The 16474-nt window shown below is 40.2% G+C and overlaps 1 protein-coding gene across 1 annotated transcript in view; it reads left to right on the top strand.

Annotated features, from left to right (window-relative positions):
- Positions 1 to 16116, top strand: part of Tbx15 (T-box transcription factor 15) — a 104222-nt gene extending 88106 nt beyond the window's left edge. The window contains exons 7-8 of the mRNA XM_052178558.1: positions 3815 to 3912; positions 15332 to 16116. Coding sequence (XP_052034518.1) covers positions 3815 to 3912; positions 15332 to 16116 — 883 coding nt within the window. The remainder of the gene's footprint in view (positions 1 to 3814; positions 3913 to 15331) is intronic.
- The last annotated feature ends 358 nt before the right edge of the window (positions 16117 to 16474 follow it).

Below are 16474 nucleotides of genomic sequence, written 5' to 3'. Positions count from 1 at the left end.
TTTATTTGTTTGTAAAAATGCAGTTGGAAGGGTATTTCTTTACAATCTGGTTGCGATTCCAGATCAGTTGATCTTGAGGCATCATTAGTTTGTGAAGGAACTCTTTGGCTGGCTCTGCCTCTTCCCTCTTCTCCTCCTTCAGCACATTTTTTGGCTTGGCCAAGACAAAAGAGAAGCAGCTTGGAAACCAGAGAGGAAGTTACAGCCAAAAGAACAAACAAAGGAGGTTTAGATGTGGCCTCTGTTGTCACTGGACTAACAAGGAAAAGTCAGCAAGAGGGAACAATTGCCAACTTGACTGTTTCTGATTGGAAGCTCCAGAGATGACGCCAGGTCTCTTCTGTGCCGTAGCCCACAGAGGCCTACCATGTGGAACATGTTAACCAGACATTGCAGCATTTTGCATCTGTGAAACAATGAGTCTATTTTGTAAATCTTGGAGATAAAATTTTACAAAATGAAGGAAAGATAACAGCAAGCAAACAAACAGTGGTTAGCACTATACACCTTGTGTAGACATCTAGTAGCTGAAGACCTTGATAGGTAGTTGACAAACATCCTTATAGAAGTCAAATGGTAGAAATGCTTATATTCTGCTAGAACACTAGTAAAAAAAAAATCTAGAAATCGCAAATTTAGGACAAAAGAGGTAGGAGGGAAACTGAAACTACCCTGAGATCTAGGTCAATAAAGGCACAATCCCAATCAGACAGAGAATAAAAAGCCTCAATCTCTGGTACTAGAGGATTATTTTTATTTTTTAGATAATTTTTATAGCAAGTTGGTTTTAAAAATTTAAGCTTAGGAAAAAGAATTGATACTAGCTGAAATTTATGGATTAGTTCCACTACTTAGTTAACTCAACATGTATCAGTTGAGACAATGGATATTGTTAAAGTAATGAAATAGTGACACCTCTTTGTTAATGCAATGACATAAACTGAGACATACTGTGCAGCAAGCATTTTTCTAGGTACTTGGTCAAAGGAAAACATTAGATCCAAATCCCTACTATACAAGCTACTATAGAAAGTAGGGGATTATTAAATCATGCCATGACCCTAGACTACATTCTGAGATAGAGTGCAAGTGATTCCTAGCACTAAGATCTAATCAGTGAAACTTGACAGAGTTTGAGACAAAATATAAGTCATATAGCAATAAATAGGATCCATTTTTTTTCTAAAAAGAGAAACATTGAGAATCCATTAAAAGACTGAATAATAAAAATGCACGAGAGATTTCTATAATTCTACACAGAAGAATACATATTAAAGGCTAATTTATATTTTTCCTTTATAGTAAAAATATAAGTGTGACTATATTTTTCCTATATAGTAAAAATGTAAGTATGAACTATATTTTTCCTATATAGCAAAAATATAATTATTGAGCTGTGAAAGATGTAGTCCAATAATAAGGTGTGACTAGTAATGTTATTTTCTTTGCCACTGCTATCGCTACACCTTTGCCTTAAGAAACCCCCTGGTTACATGAACTCCTGGATGGTGGGATATGTCAATGTATGGCATGCTGTATTTTTTAGGTTAGGGAAGGTCTCCTTGAGGAGGATGTGGAAGAAGGATGTTTAGTGGGCAATGTATGAGAGTTTCATCATTTCATTGGGGGATGAAAATCATTACATCTGAGCTTTCAGCCAAAAGTTAGAAGTAGCTTAATAACAGATACAACACAAACTCAGAATATCTTCTCAAGGAAATGTATCAGCAGAGACTAGATAATCATTCAAGAGAATACCAGAAGAGACAGAATATACAACATCTATAAATCTTAAATTTTAAATATATGATTCCATTACTGTTTTTGAAGTTATATTTGATAGTTGATACATTTATTTTAGAATAGACTAAATTTTATTTTAGAATAGACTACTTATTAAGTAATTCATACCATACCCTAATATTTTGAAATAGTATTATGGAAAAGAATACAGACCCATTTCTACTTAATAAATAGAAAAATGGGCAATACATAGAATTAATAGGAAAATCGGCATATGCTATGGTACTATTGAAACTTCACAGTTTTCTAGCACTTTCTTATGGATTGAGAAAGGATTGTTATTTGTCCTTGTGCTAGCTTTTGTCCTTATGACATACACTTGTCCCTGAGAAATGTGGACTGGAAGGTGGACGGTAAACGCTTGCCATCTGCAGTGATCTCCCGTGCCATTAAAGGGAATCCTCAGTTTTTCTGGTGGACTGCCAACATTCCAGGACAAATCAGTCAGATCTAAGCTGGGTCTATCTGTTTCTTCTATCCACCCGGGCTCAGCAAGGCTTTATCTGCCTATCCCCTTATTATTTTGAACTCCCTTAATTGCCTTAGCTCTTTCTACGCACAAATAGTCCCACTAACTATATTCAGGACCAATGTAGAGTGATGGTAGAGATACTCTATTCCTGCTTCTCACAGATTAACAGCTAATAAACACCATGCACTGCTTTCTCCTGTGAACCTCCTCTTAAAATACAGAGTTTGGTTTGCCAGCATTAGTGTATTTTAAGCCTCTAAGATCCAGGGAAGACTTTAGAAAGTGAAGTGTGCCGCTAAAGCTGCTTCAGAAAGCAAATTTTTCAACACAAGGAGGTGATCAGTGTGTGTGGCTCAGCGGAGAAGAGTACGGGGGTGGTCATCACAGTTTAAGGGAGAAGGTATTTGTTCTCCCTTAAAATAAAGCCTCTCATTTTGTTCTTGGAATGTAACAGAACTGAGCAAGTGAATTACTCAGGTAGAAGGTCAGAAAGCATACTTTTTTCTCAGTAGGAAAGACCTGTCTTCTCCTAAGAGGCATATCATGCCCTTTGTGGTGACTTCACAGTAGAGAAACATATGCCATTGTGGTTCCCCATTCTTCTACCCCCAAACCCAGTTCGTGAGTCTCTCTGTCTTGACATAGGAGTAACAGTTTTGAAGTAAATACTCAAAAGCTATACTCAAACCTTTCAGCAGACCTCCAACTGATGTTCTCTTTTGAGTATATTGTGTATCACCAACACTATTCTGATAGTTATTTGGCAATTACTTCATACAAGGAAGTAGTTGAATGGTAAAGAAACAATATGCAATACAGTACAATTTACATATTATATAACATGAGTAAAATAGAAGCTGTGATAAATGTATTTTAAAATTCTAGATATTTTCTAAAATCTGACACTTTACGGTTCTTAATGTCCACTTACTAGGTTACAAATGAAGATAAATCATTTGGAGATATGGACTGTCCTTTTTACCCATTGTGTAGTTTCTCCTTTTCTTTGCATAAATATTTCTTGCTACACCAAAAACTTGAGTTCATTGTTTACTCCCCTTTATTTCTGCTGCCCTACTCTTCGCTGTTGACTTAAGAGAACTTTGAAGTCATATCAGCTTGACAGCTTCATTGAGCCTTCACGCTCTCTGTGGGGTTGGCTCTGGGATAAGATGTGTCAGCCATGGTGTGGTAACAGTGGTGGCATGAGAAGAAGTCAGTGCTGCTTTTTGCTCAACTGTACCCCTGATACCCTTGACCTGAAGTACACTTTGTTGTCATGCCCATGGAACCTCTTAGAAAAGAAAATCAGCTTCAACTTCATCATGGTGAAGGACTTTCTTGTGAATGATCTGAATTAGTTTTCTCTGTCCCTCCTCCAGCAATGTAGCAGCATCCAGAGCATGCAGTTTCCTGGGCTGACTTCCCTTAGTGCCTGTTGTATGCCTTTCAACAGACAACTCACTTTTTTCTCTTTAAATGTCAGTGACGTTTTTTGGGATTAGTTACCTGCTGATTTTCTGGCTGTTTTGATTGCAGAACTGGACTTGAAGCCATCATGGAGACTTATGCATTCTGGAGACCTCCTGTGCGCACACTGACCTTTGAGGACTTCACGACCATGCAAAAGCAGCAAGGTAAAGCTTTGGCCAAGGCCTCTGCTCTGCAGATAGCAGTGGATGGGGAAGCTGAACCTTGCATGGCATAGGGGTCCCTAAGCCAGCACAGGGGTCACACCAATTCTCTGGGAACAAAGCAACTTACAGCTCTGTGAATGATAAAAGCACCGCCAGTTCTGCAAATGAGCTGGACCTAGAGTCAGCATGCCATTTACATTCAGAATTCTTTCCTAATGCCACAGATTTCTGTGACATTTCCTTTCCTTTGGGACTGATAACCTACCGCGATCAAAAGAAACGTAAGGAACAAAATAGTTCATTTTGGCTTATGGTTCTAGGGAACTGGAGTCCATAATAGCAGAGAAAGCCTGGCATGTGGGCGAGATCAGGAAGTGAGAGATCATAACTCAACTGAGATATAGTGCAGGCAAGGCTATAAACCCTCAAAGCCAGATTCCAGTGATATATGTCTTCCACCAAGGCCTTATCTCTTGAAGGCTTCACAACATCTCCAAACAATACCACCAACTGGGGACCATTTGTCAACATATGAGCCTATGGGAAATATTTCTCATTTAAAATACCACACATGGGACTGGAGAGATGGCTTAGAGTTTAAGAGCATTGACTGCTCTTCCAGAGGTCTTGAGTTCAATTCCCAGCAACCACATGGTGCTTCATAACCACCTGTAATGAAATCTGATACCCTCTTCTGGTGTGTCTGAAGACAGCTAAAGTGTACTTATATACATAAAATATGAATTAATCTTTAAAAAATATGACACATGGTTGGTTGGTTAGTTGATTGGTTGGTTGGTTGGATCATTCTTTAGTTTGGTCCTTCCTTCCTTCCTTCCTTCCTTCCTTCCTTCCTTCCTTCCTTCCTTCCTTCCTTCCTTCCCTCATTTCCTGTGGTATCAGGAATTTAACTAGGGTCTTGAGCATGCTAGGCAAGTACTCTGCAAACTACATCTGCAGTCCAGTAGTTATTTATCCATGATAAGGATTGCAATGAAATCATCCTGATTACTCTAAGCACTCACACAGGCCTTATTGTTTGAAGAGAACATCATAATGTGTTCATGTACTCCTCATGGAATCCTCATCGTTTTTCTTTTTTTCTAGTGTTTTGTGACAAAAGCTCCAGTTTTTAATGGAAGGAAATGAGGTCTCACATTGAGAAGGGGCTGCTTCAAGCCCACCAGAGCTCCACTACATGTCACCTAACCTTTTTTTTTTTTTTTTGCCTGTTTGAAACAACAGCCTTGTCACATTGGTGGGTTAAGTGGAATTTGCCTACTTTTTTTTAGAGTAAGATTCCTAATCTCCCTTATCTTGTAGCTCAGGTTGAAAAGCTTCAGCGACATGGACAGAAGGATCACAGAATTCAATCCTACTGTCAGTCCAGTCATATTCTGAGACCCAGCCACCTGGTTTCTCTTGTGAAAATTTCCCAGTGTGTAGAACGGTTCATATTTTCTTCTCCAGTGTTCTCCTTCCCAAAGTGACACTGGGCATAATGTTCAGATTTGAGTTTCTTCTGTTCCAGTTAATACTCATCATAGACAGAAGCCCAACTTTTAAAATTCTGTTTATTTAGGAGGCCATTCTAGGCCTCTATAATATCTGATACCATGTGCCCATCTCAGGAGAGTAGCTAATGCTTTGCACACTGGTTTTGATTTATGACCAACATTGCTGAAATATTTTGAGTTTTAAAGATGGATATAATTAAAGCATAGACTCATATGGGGCCTCCTGGTACAGCGGATTGCAAAGTTGGGGCACTAGGATCACAAATATAAAAACTGTTTGTGTTACAGAGCAAGTTCAAGGCCAGCTTTTACTCTGTTTATCCCATTTGGCTTTTGTTGCTATGATAAAACACCAACTAAAAGGAACTTGGGGAGGAAAGGGCTTGCTTACTGGCAGGTTGGAAGCCTACCATATAGGAAAGCCAAGGCAGGTAGAGACCATCAACATTGCTAACTGGCTCATACAGAGAGGCTCATGCTCAGTTTTCCTTCTTATATAATTCAGGACCATCTTCCCAGGTGTGGCAGTTCCCATGCCAATAATTAATTTAAAAAAATGCCCCACTGCATGTCCACAGGCCAATCTAATAGAGGCAGCTGAGGTTCTCTCTTCACAGGTGACTTGAATTTGTGTCAAGTTGTCAAAAATTATCACATCTGTTTCTGTCTCTCTGTCTCTGTCTCTCTGTCTCTGTCTCTGTCTGTCTGTCTGTCTGTCTGTCTGTCTCTCTCTCTCTCTCTCTCTCTCTCTCTCTCTCTCTCTCTCTCACACACACACACACACATACACACAAGGAAAAATGGAGCTACAAATTTAATTCAGTTGTGGAGCATTTGTAAAAGGTGCTTGAGGACTTAGCTTCAATTCTTAGTCCTGCCAAAGGAACAAACACAGACTCCAATTACACAATTTGAAACCGGTTCTTCTCATTACGTCTTACAGTTGGGACCCACATGAGTTTCCCAGTTTTTATTTCTGTGTGTTATGGAGGAACATATTCTATTCTTGTAAATATTAAAGGAGACAGGTATTTAAAATCCTAACAAGCTCTCAGTACATAATTGTCACGCCTTCACGATCACTGTCACTGACCTCCCACTCCCTTTGTACAAAGATGTCTGACATGATTGTGAATGGGAGCCATTGTTTTTCTGATGACTAAGTATTTGAAACATGGTTAGGCAATGACTCCTGACAAGGACTCTTGTCAGAGCAAGTGAACCAGCTTCTCCTTTTCACTCTTCCACGGTTCTTTTAGATCGTGATGGTCAGTTCAGATTTTGAATCCATATACAAATTAAATAACTGACTTGGTCAAAATAGGAAACCTACCTATTGGACCAGGAAACAACCTCACAGAGACCTGAAAATGTGTTCTACTAATCTAGAGCATTTCGGTCTAATCAACTTGACAGCTAAGTTTGGCCATCACACTTGGGGAAGGTGACTAAGGCCATATAAACATAAAATTAAGTATCTGGGTCTGTTATAGCCAAATATAATGCCATCCTGTCATTCTCTGGTGAAAGTTTTAAATAAAATTTGTGCCTTGGTTTCCCCAAATATGCAGTGTATTTTTATAATAAAACTGAACTTTTATGAGTGGTGATCTGAGTGATTGGAGACCTGCTGTGCTGAAAGGAATAATTCCCGTCACACCACAGTTCTGTCTTCTGTGGAAACATGGGCTTAACATTTGAGAAGCCTCCCTTCTGCTCAAGGGCCAGCAGACATCGCTGTAGATTTCAACACCACTGGATGTTTCAGTGTTAGTCAGGCAATTAAAGTGTAAGAATTATGAACAGTTCCTATTGTTGAGTGGCTTTTCAGTCATTTGATTGCAGTTAGAAGCTGGCCAGTGAGAGAGACATGATATACTTGACACATCATGTGAATAACACATTGAGAGGCTGGAGAGAAGGCTCATGAGTTAACAACATATACTGCTCTTGCAGAAGCCCTGAGCTTGGCTCCCAGCACCATGCCATGCAGTCCATAACTGTCTCTAACTCCAGCTCTGGGAGATCTGACTCTGATTTCAAAGAGCACTTGCACTCAAGCAAGCACATTCCCTACTCCGCATATTTACATAATTAAGAACAAAATATTAAAAAATACTGTGAAACTAGAGAAATGTTCAGCGAACATTGAAGTTTGAATTGTGAAGTCATTGCAGTAATTCAAAGATGGCGAATTTATACAGCTCCCTCTGAGTAGGGGAATGATGCAAGTCCTCTTACACGAAATTATCAAAAAATGTTGCATATAACTAGATTTAGGTTATGTGTATAGGTATTTGTGAAACAAAACACATTTTCATGTGTTCAGGTTAGGGTTCTATTCCTGGAATGCCTCAGAGGTATATATAAATATTCTAAATATATAAATAAACTGCAAATTCAGAATATGTCTAGTTCTAAGAATTGCAGATAAAAAATACTCAACTTGTAATGGAAAACATGTTGCACTTTTATTCCCTAAAGCATTGGTTCTCAACCTTCCTAATGTGCCTTTAATACAGTTCCTCATGTTGTGGTGACCCCCAATAATATTATTTTGTTGCTATTTCATAGGTGTAATTTTGCTAGTTATAAATTATAATGTAAATATCTGATATGCAGGATATCTGATATGTGACCCCCGTGAAAAAGTCATTTGACCTCCAAAGGTTGACCCCACAGGTTGATAAACACTACCCTAAAGTCCCTTAGGATTAATGTGCTCAAGGGACCCAAGACCCTCTCCTGAGGGAATGATCCCACATCACTTGCCATCAAGAGTGTTTTTCCTGGCCCCATCCTCACAGCTATCACTAATGTCTTGAATCTGTTCACATCTCTAATCTCCTGTGCTACCACCTGGCTCTGAAGCATCGTCCTTTCTCACTTGGTTATTATGATGTCCTCCAAAGCCTCTCTATCTGCTCCAAGATGTTCTGTACACGGTTCTGACCAGTGTTTGAAAATGCACATCTACTCATACCAACTTTATACCCTAACTTGCTTAAAATTCTTCAGTGGCCATGGCTTGTTTTTGTTCCCTTAACATACAGTCCTCTAAAGTAGAGATAATAACCATGAGAATTAGACAAGTTGGTACCTTAAGATAAGCTATTTACAAAAGCACCTAGAATTTACTAAGTACTCAAGGTTGTTCCCTATAGTTCCCTATAGTGGGATAGGATGTTCCCTGTAGTTCCCTACAGAGGGATGGATACCTCCCTTCTACCCCTGCACCAGAGTCACCTATATCATTTTTCAGACATCCTGCACTCTTTCCTGTCACATGCTATTTCCCTGTCTAGAAGGCTCCTGTTTACTCATTTGCTTACTTAGAACTGCCCCCTTCTGAAATCTCAGTACAATCAGTACTTCCTTGGGGAATTTTCTCTGCCATTCCTAGCAGGCTAAAGTCTTCTAGGGTATCCCCTCTGTTGGCTTAATTCTTTGTTTAATATCGTTCACTGCTGTTTTTCTCAGAACTTTCCCTCTTATGATTAAATTCTTGGATCCTGGCATGGTATCCAATTCACAACTGAAGCTCAAATAGGGGTTGAATTAGCACATCTAATATAACAGTGAGCGCTATAGTAGGGGAATATTGTTAATGTGCTTGGCAAGGACTCACTAACTTGTTTAAATTTGAAGGGAAAGGAGATTAGTGCCAACATATATATATATATATATGTGTGTGTGTGTGTGTGTGTGTGTGTGTGTGTCTGTGTGTGTGTCTGTGTGTGTCTGTGTGTGTCTCTTTGTGTGTGTGTGAACAGTAGCTGTTTTTCTAATTTCCACATTGCATTCCTTATTTGGCATAAATGTGCCCGTATGAAAAGTTTTCCCTTTGAAAACTGCCTGCCTTTGTATCCAATTGTTTAATTTGTATTTGTATCCAGTTGTTCAATTTATATTCAATTGTTCAATTTGATCTCATCAGCCAGGCAGTGGTGGGGCACACCTTTAATCCCAGCACTTGGGAGGCAGAGAGGCAGATTTCTGAGTTCAAGGCCAGCCTGGTCTACAGAGTGAGATCCAGGACAGCCAGGGCGATACAGAGAAACCCTATCTCGAAAAGCCAAAAAAATAAAAATAAAGATTTATAATTTGATCTCATCAAGGAGAATGAGGAAAGATCAGAAGCTCCACTGATTTGCTTCCCCACTTAAGAGATTGTATATTTTGGACTTAAGGCAGATAGCTCACCAGATATTCTTTTAGCAGAGCCAGGTATCTGTCAGGAACCCAAACAATTGAAATCCTTTGTTACCTATAGTCAAGGGCTTCAGCCACAGTTTCCACCTGACAAAGGGTCCATAGACCATGCCCCACTCTATGTTTTTCTTCTTCACATTTATTCCAATATTCTCAGACATTGAGATTCATGTTCAAAAAGCTCATAGAATGAGAGACATAAATCAATTAGAATATTTATACAAGTAGAAAAGAATCAAAATGACACAGCAAACTAAAAGAGCAACTCATTGCCTTGTAAAACAGGATTAGCTAGCTTCCTTAGGCAAACCTAAGTCAGAGGCCTAAGCAAAATCACCTTGGCTAGAACCTGTCCCATTTCTTTACACTCAGGTTTTCCTCCATGGTGATTTAATTCTTAATTGTCCCCTGTGGTAGCTTTGAAAGTATTCTTGGCCCTCTTTTTTGCTTCATCTCTAAGGGGAAAGGACATGTGCCTCTACTCAAGGGCTTTTTAGCGAATCTCACTAACTCTCATTGATTCTAATTGGGTCCCCTCAGAACCAATTACTGTAATGCTGCGGGGAATATAATGCCTTGCTTTTCCAGGCTAGGTACTTGTGCCTTTCCTGGAGGTGAAGCGTGAAAGCGGAAGGAAGGGGGTTTCCAGTGGGAACATTATTGTCCTAGGGGAAGCAGATTAAATGCCAGTGGCAACAGGGAAGGCTGAAATGAGCAGGGAGAGCAAGAGAGGCAAGCAAAGAAGTGTGTAGGGGTGACCCCTAGGGGGCAGGGCAAAATAGAACCAGGCACAGAGCAGTGTGATTGATTGGATGAGGCTGTTTGAAGAAGAACACATTTGGAGATATACAGGGCTTCACATTTTATGGAAAAGGATGAATGAGGTTTCCATCCTTCTAAAATGTGAACTGTACAGTTCCCACTGGGACTATGTTGCTCACATTTGCATCATGAGAAAGGTTCTCATCGCAACTGAGGACAATATCTCAGTTGTCATGCTCATTAAACGTTATGGCCCATGAGCTTCTTCACTGGGACCAGTTCATGGGCTGCTGATATTTTACCTCCTGCATGTTGGAATACACTGGGAATCTCCTCTCTTCAGGGCCAGAAACTCTCAAGTTACAAGGCAAGGAGAATCAAGCCACTAGAACAAATAATTAATGGAAACTTATTCTTTACTCATCCAGATGAGGTTTTATCTTACTGGTTTTTAGTGTGTGTGTGTGTGTGTGTGTGCACTCGCACACGTGTGCGCGTGCGCATGGGTATGTAGTACAACAAAATAAACTCAATAGGAAGCTGTATGTGAAAATATTACAGTCTGGAAGTGATCAATTTAAAGATGCAAAAGTCAGCAGGTTTGGTATTCAGAATTTTCACGGACACATTTAACTTGTCTTCATGGTACACAAGTGTATTCTAGGTTATTGTCCTCATATGGGATCACTGCTAAATATGCATTCTTGGTTGTTTTGGCTCTTAGCCTTGAATATTGGCACAAGTTAATGTTGAATATGCATTTTAATGTGTGCCTCCTCACTCTGGTTCCTGAGTAAATTAGGGGTAAAATAGGGACCTGGAGTGGTGGAGGTTAATTCTGAATTACCTAAGAGTATGAAGTTCTTAATGACATTGTGTTTTAATACCCTTGTAGAAGTAGGCTAGGATCTCTAATGATGATGGGGAAGGCACCAGATTGCATATATCCTAGCAGTTCTGCTTTGCTTTAGAAGAAAGCAAGCCATCGAATAGCTCATTTCCTTTGTGAGCTCATTGGGTAGGGAGGAAGGATAGAACATTATAGTCCCAGGGACTATAGCTCCTCTGGGAACATAGCTCAGGTGGGCCCAGTGCTGTCAATTAGTCCTTTCTTCCATCATCCACACCATGGAGGTTCTTCTAGCAGGAAACAATGTGGCACATACATCTTGAAACATCACGCTTATTAGTGTCTGTGGAGGCCAAGATGCCCTGTTAGCCTGGGACAGGAGCCAACACATGTGAGCCATCTTCATTGAACTGGACATTCTTCAAGATCTTTTTTCCCCCCATTCTGTACTCCTTCTCTCAGAAAAGAGCATGTTTCCTGCCTATATGCTAAAATATGATCACTTTGTAATTTCTCAAAACAACCTGAGAAAGGTAGACATTAGAAATCCCACTTGTATAACTATGGAACCCAAAACTCAGAGAGGCTAATTTCCTAAAGTCCCATTGTAAGATAGCAAGGGATTAGAACCAGGTTTGTTCAGGTCTAAAGTCCACATTTGTCCACTAAGCAAATCAATCTGAAGATGCTCAGAGAACCCATTACCTTGCATGATTAAAGGAGACGCAGTGAACAAGAGGGCCAAGCTTTACTTTGAGTGGCAGTCCAGCCTGGCTTCCCACGCTGTCCTGGCTTGTTTTGTGATGAGAGGTCTCTGCTATGTCAAGTGTTGAAATGAATGAAGGCTGTCTCCTTAAGCTTGTTTAGCCATTGGCTGGCAATCCCAATCTTGTTTAACATTTGACAAGCTATTAGATCATAAAGGAACGAAGACTTCCCAGTATCTAAGGTAGCACTTTTAAAACATGAAAACCACAGTCCCCTCTCTCTGTATGTAGACTTTGAGAACTAATTATTATCTGTATTGAGTACTTTAAGAGTACAACAATGTTTCTTCAAAGTGGATTGAAGCGATATGAGCCTCTTTTCGATGGGCTTTCTCTCTTCTTCAAATACTAGCTCACGTGGAGTCTGCCACCTTCTTGAAGCTCAGCAGGCCACCAAGTTTCATTTCCAGTGAATGTCATTTAAAAGCCAAAGCAAGCTGACTACAAACTTTTTAACATGTGCCCCTCATCTGCTCAGCAGAAACCCCTGTAACTTGTTAATAATTCCCTGTTTCTTCATTTTTTCTTTTTCATTTCTTTTCTTTTCGGTTTTTTTTGTAGTGAAACCAATTGAGGCCTCAAATCAGTACCATTTGTTCCATCTTGGGCCATCTGAGCAAACCATTTAGAGTTGTAGCAAGTCATCTGCTCCATCATGCACTTCCGGCTGTAGGGCTGAGGCCAGGGCCTGATGGAGCTTACTTATAACAGGACAGGACAGTGTGCTGAACAGGTGGTCTCCTCTGGGGCCATATAAGTGCCAGACCAGGGAAAGCAGGACTAGCTTTCAAAGACAGGAGACTATATTCATATCTCATAAAACACAAATCTCTTTACAGCTGGAGTCAAGTTTCTCCATTTTTTTTTATTTATTTTTTATTTTGCTGTCACAGCACTTGCTGTAGTAAAGTTCATGGTATTTAGGGTGGGAAAGCAAGAAAAGATATAGGATGCTCCAAAGAGAAGAGAATAAATCTCCGAGCTTTCTGTAGGAAAGAGAGGAAGAGAAGGCTGTGCAGCAATAAAATGGTCCACTTCTGTTTCTGGAATCTTCCTTCCCTAAACTCTCTCATTATATTAAAATGATTTCTTGGAAAGTACTTGGAGTTGGATATTCATACTTCCTTTAAGTGTTAGACACAGCTACAGTATGAACATAAGAAAAACAGAGGAGGTATGTGGGTTCAAACCCTTCCTTCTGCAGCTGCAGAGAATTTGGAGGCAGACTTCACAGTGGGTGGCTGTAAACTGCAGAGAAGCTCCGCCTACCGTGGCCAGTTGCTGATGGCTTTTGACAATGTCCGCCATACCACAGACTGTCAAACAAAAAATATTTTAGTTCTTTTATAGGAATTTATTGTGAACAGAAGTGATTTTTCTGATATTAGCAGCTAATTGGGTTTTCTTAAACTCCAATTGAATCTGAAAGTTCACTGGTGAAAGTTCCTTTGATCATAGAAGAGTTATTAGTTGAGCTATAAAAGTTTAACGCTGAACAAAATACTAAGAAAGCCAAATGTTTACTTCTACCACAAACACTATTTGCCTGTGGATCTACACTGAGGGTGTTTTTCTTCTGTTGTTTGTTTGTTTCCTCTACCATATCTTTCCGTTCATACAATACTATAAATGTTTTTCCAACATCTCTGGAATGTTCCTGGTTTTCTTCATGGATTAAAACAAAACAAAACAAAACAAAATAAAACAAAACTGGTTCCTGTTCTTTTTCACCTGAAAAATACTTACCTCTTAATGATGCTTAGTTTCTTGGAGGCTCAACAAGAATTATCAGTAACCTAAGACATGTTGCTCCTTGAAAGAACATGATCGCCATCAACAATTATGAAAAATTCCATACTGATACATGGAAGGGAATTCTCTCAAGAAGAATCCTAGAGAGAGTAAAAAGCTGAATGATCTAGAACTCAGTGAAGGGCACCTTCAAAGTCCATTGCGAGAGGTCCATCTACTTCTCTCAAAGTCCATTGAGAGAAGTAGATGCTTACTGTCCCTGAGAAAAATGGGCATCACAAAGGTCACGTTTGATTTTATTATTTGGAACATCTTTGATGACGGTTGACTTGAACTGGTTCTCAGTCATGGGAGCCTCAACCATTCACCCAGTCTGCCATCTACACAGCCAATAATCAACACTTTGCAAGATGGATTCAGGGTCATTTGGAAATAGGATTTTGGAGGTATTCTAGAGCAAAGGACAGTCAGTCTGTGTACCTAAAATGTACGTCCTCAAGCTCTGTCCCATGTACACAGATTCAGAAACCAAATACGGTCAGCAGTTTGTTTTTATGGGCCCACCAGTAGACTCACATGTGCACTGAAGTTTCAGAATCACTGGTCTGGGTACCGTGAAGTTGGAGCTCATATTATATCATTAGTTTTCAGCCCCAGGTGTACATTAGAGGTGCTTTTGACAGCTGCCATGGAATTAACATGCCAAGAACCTCTCCATTAGTTGGTTTGAAGCCAAATCATGAAAAAGTTACCTTTTCTTACTGGATTCTTCATCTCTGATGAAAAAACTGAATGGTGTAGAATAAAATGAAAGGAAGAGGGTTGTTGGGTTAGAGAACAGAGCACAGAGAAGAAGCCATTCTACTTTCATTCAGGTTAGTTTATGACTATTTTGGTTTCATTCATATCCACATTCAAGTATTCCAAGTTCAACTCTTAATCCAATGTCTTAGACATGTCAGGGTCCTGTAAAAAAAAAAATCAGCAAACCTTCAGGATAGTGATTTTGTTTCAAGTTAGTCCTGATTCACTTCAGCCTACGTCTTTAATTATATCATATATCTTTGATATAAAAGCCCTCCAATTTAATGTCCCAGGTTCTACCACCCTTTGCTAGGTCTTCTCAGGCCCCAGGTCTGGCTTGGTACCCTGCTCCATCTCCATGAGGTTAGTTTCTTACTTTGATATTACATTAAAAATTGCAAGACAGGAAAAAGTCACTGGATAAAACAAGCACTTTACACATTTCTCCGGAGCATGGGAAGATCTGAGCTAGTGGCTCCTACCGCTAATAACTAAATGCCGTATTGGAGAGTGACTTTGATGGTGAGAATATAAGCAATGAACACCAGAGGCTTGTTCTAATTTTTAAAGGTATGACTAAGACTACTTATGCAAAGACTCCTGGTCTCATGTCATCCTTGTCCTCTCCTTTGCAGTGTGTGCTCAAACCTGTGACATCATCTGATGTAAACAGAAGGAATTGATCTTTAAGAATTTAGAATATTTGGCATAGACATACTCATCTTAATCAATGGAATTTATGTTTTATTTTTCAGGGGGCAGTACAGGTACTTCTCCAACCACCTCCAGCACTGGGACACCATCCCCTTCGGCTTCTTCTCATCTCTTATCTCCATCTTGTTCTCCTCCAACTTTTCATTTGGCCCCAAATACTTTCAATGTGGGCTGTCGAGAAAGCCAGCTGTGTAATCTAAACCTCTCAGATTATCCACCATGTGCCCGAAGCAACATGGCTGCCTTACAGAGCTATCCAGGGCTGAGTGACAGTGGCTACAACAGGCTCCAGAGTGGCGCAGCTTCAGCCACTCAGCCCTCTGAAACCTTCATGCCTCAGAGGACTCCATCTCTGATCTCAGGAATACCAACACCTCCCTCGTTGCCCAGCAACAGCAAGATGGAAGCCTATGGTGGCCAGTTGGGGTCCTTCCCAACTTCCCAGTTTCAGTATGTCATGCAGGCAGGCAATGCAGCCTCCAGTTCCTCATCGCCACATATGTTTGGTGGCAGCCACATGCAGCAGAGCTCCTATAATGCCTTCTCCCTCCATAATCCCTACAATCTGTATGGATACAATTTTCCCACTTCCCCCAGGCTAGCTGCAAGCCCAGAGAAACTGAGCGCATCTCAAAGCACTTTACTCTGTTCTTCTCCTTCCAATGGGGCCTTTGGAGAGAGGCAGTACCTGCCCACAGGGATGGAGCACAGCATGCACATGATCAGCCCTTCAACTAATAATCAGCAGGCTCCCAACGCCTGTGATGGCCGACAGTATGGGGCAGTCCCAGGCTCTTCCTCTCAGATGTCCGTACACATGGTTTAAAGAGCAGTGCAAACACTATGGAGGTGATGGCGGTCAAGACTCCAGAATCTCTGTGGGTGGATCTTCCTCTTTGGGAAGCCCATGCCTTGGGAAAGTAGGAATTGTGCATTTGTTTTTGTTTTTGTTTTGGTTTTTTTTTCTGGATAAGGAAAACAGAGAACAACAATAGATACCGCTGAAGGATCCTTGGAGTCCATCATCCATATCTCAGTGGTCATTCTTCTGCCTTCCAAAATCTTAGTTTTATAAAAGCATTGTGTATGACAGAGTGGCCTTGAAGAGACTGAATAATCATTTTATAATAATATTGAAGGAAATGCTAGCATGTAGCAGCCAAGACAAGTTACACACACACACA

This window comes from Apodemus sylvaticus, chromosome 4 (assembly GCF_947179515.1).
Source record: "Apodemus sylvaticus chromosome 4, mApoSyl1.1, whole genome shotgun sequence".
Classification (NCBI taxonomy): Eukaryota; Metazoa; Chordata; class Mammalia; order Rodentia; family Muridae; genus Apodemus; species Apodemus sylvaticus.
Note: the sequence above shows the minus strand (reverse complement) of the source record. Positions and strands in the feature narration are given on the sequence as shown.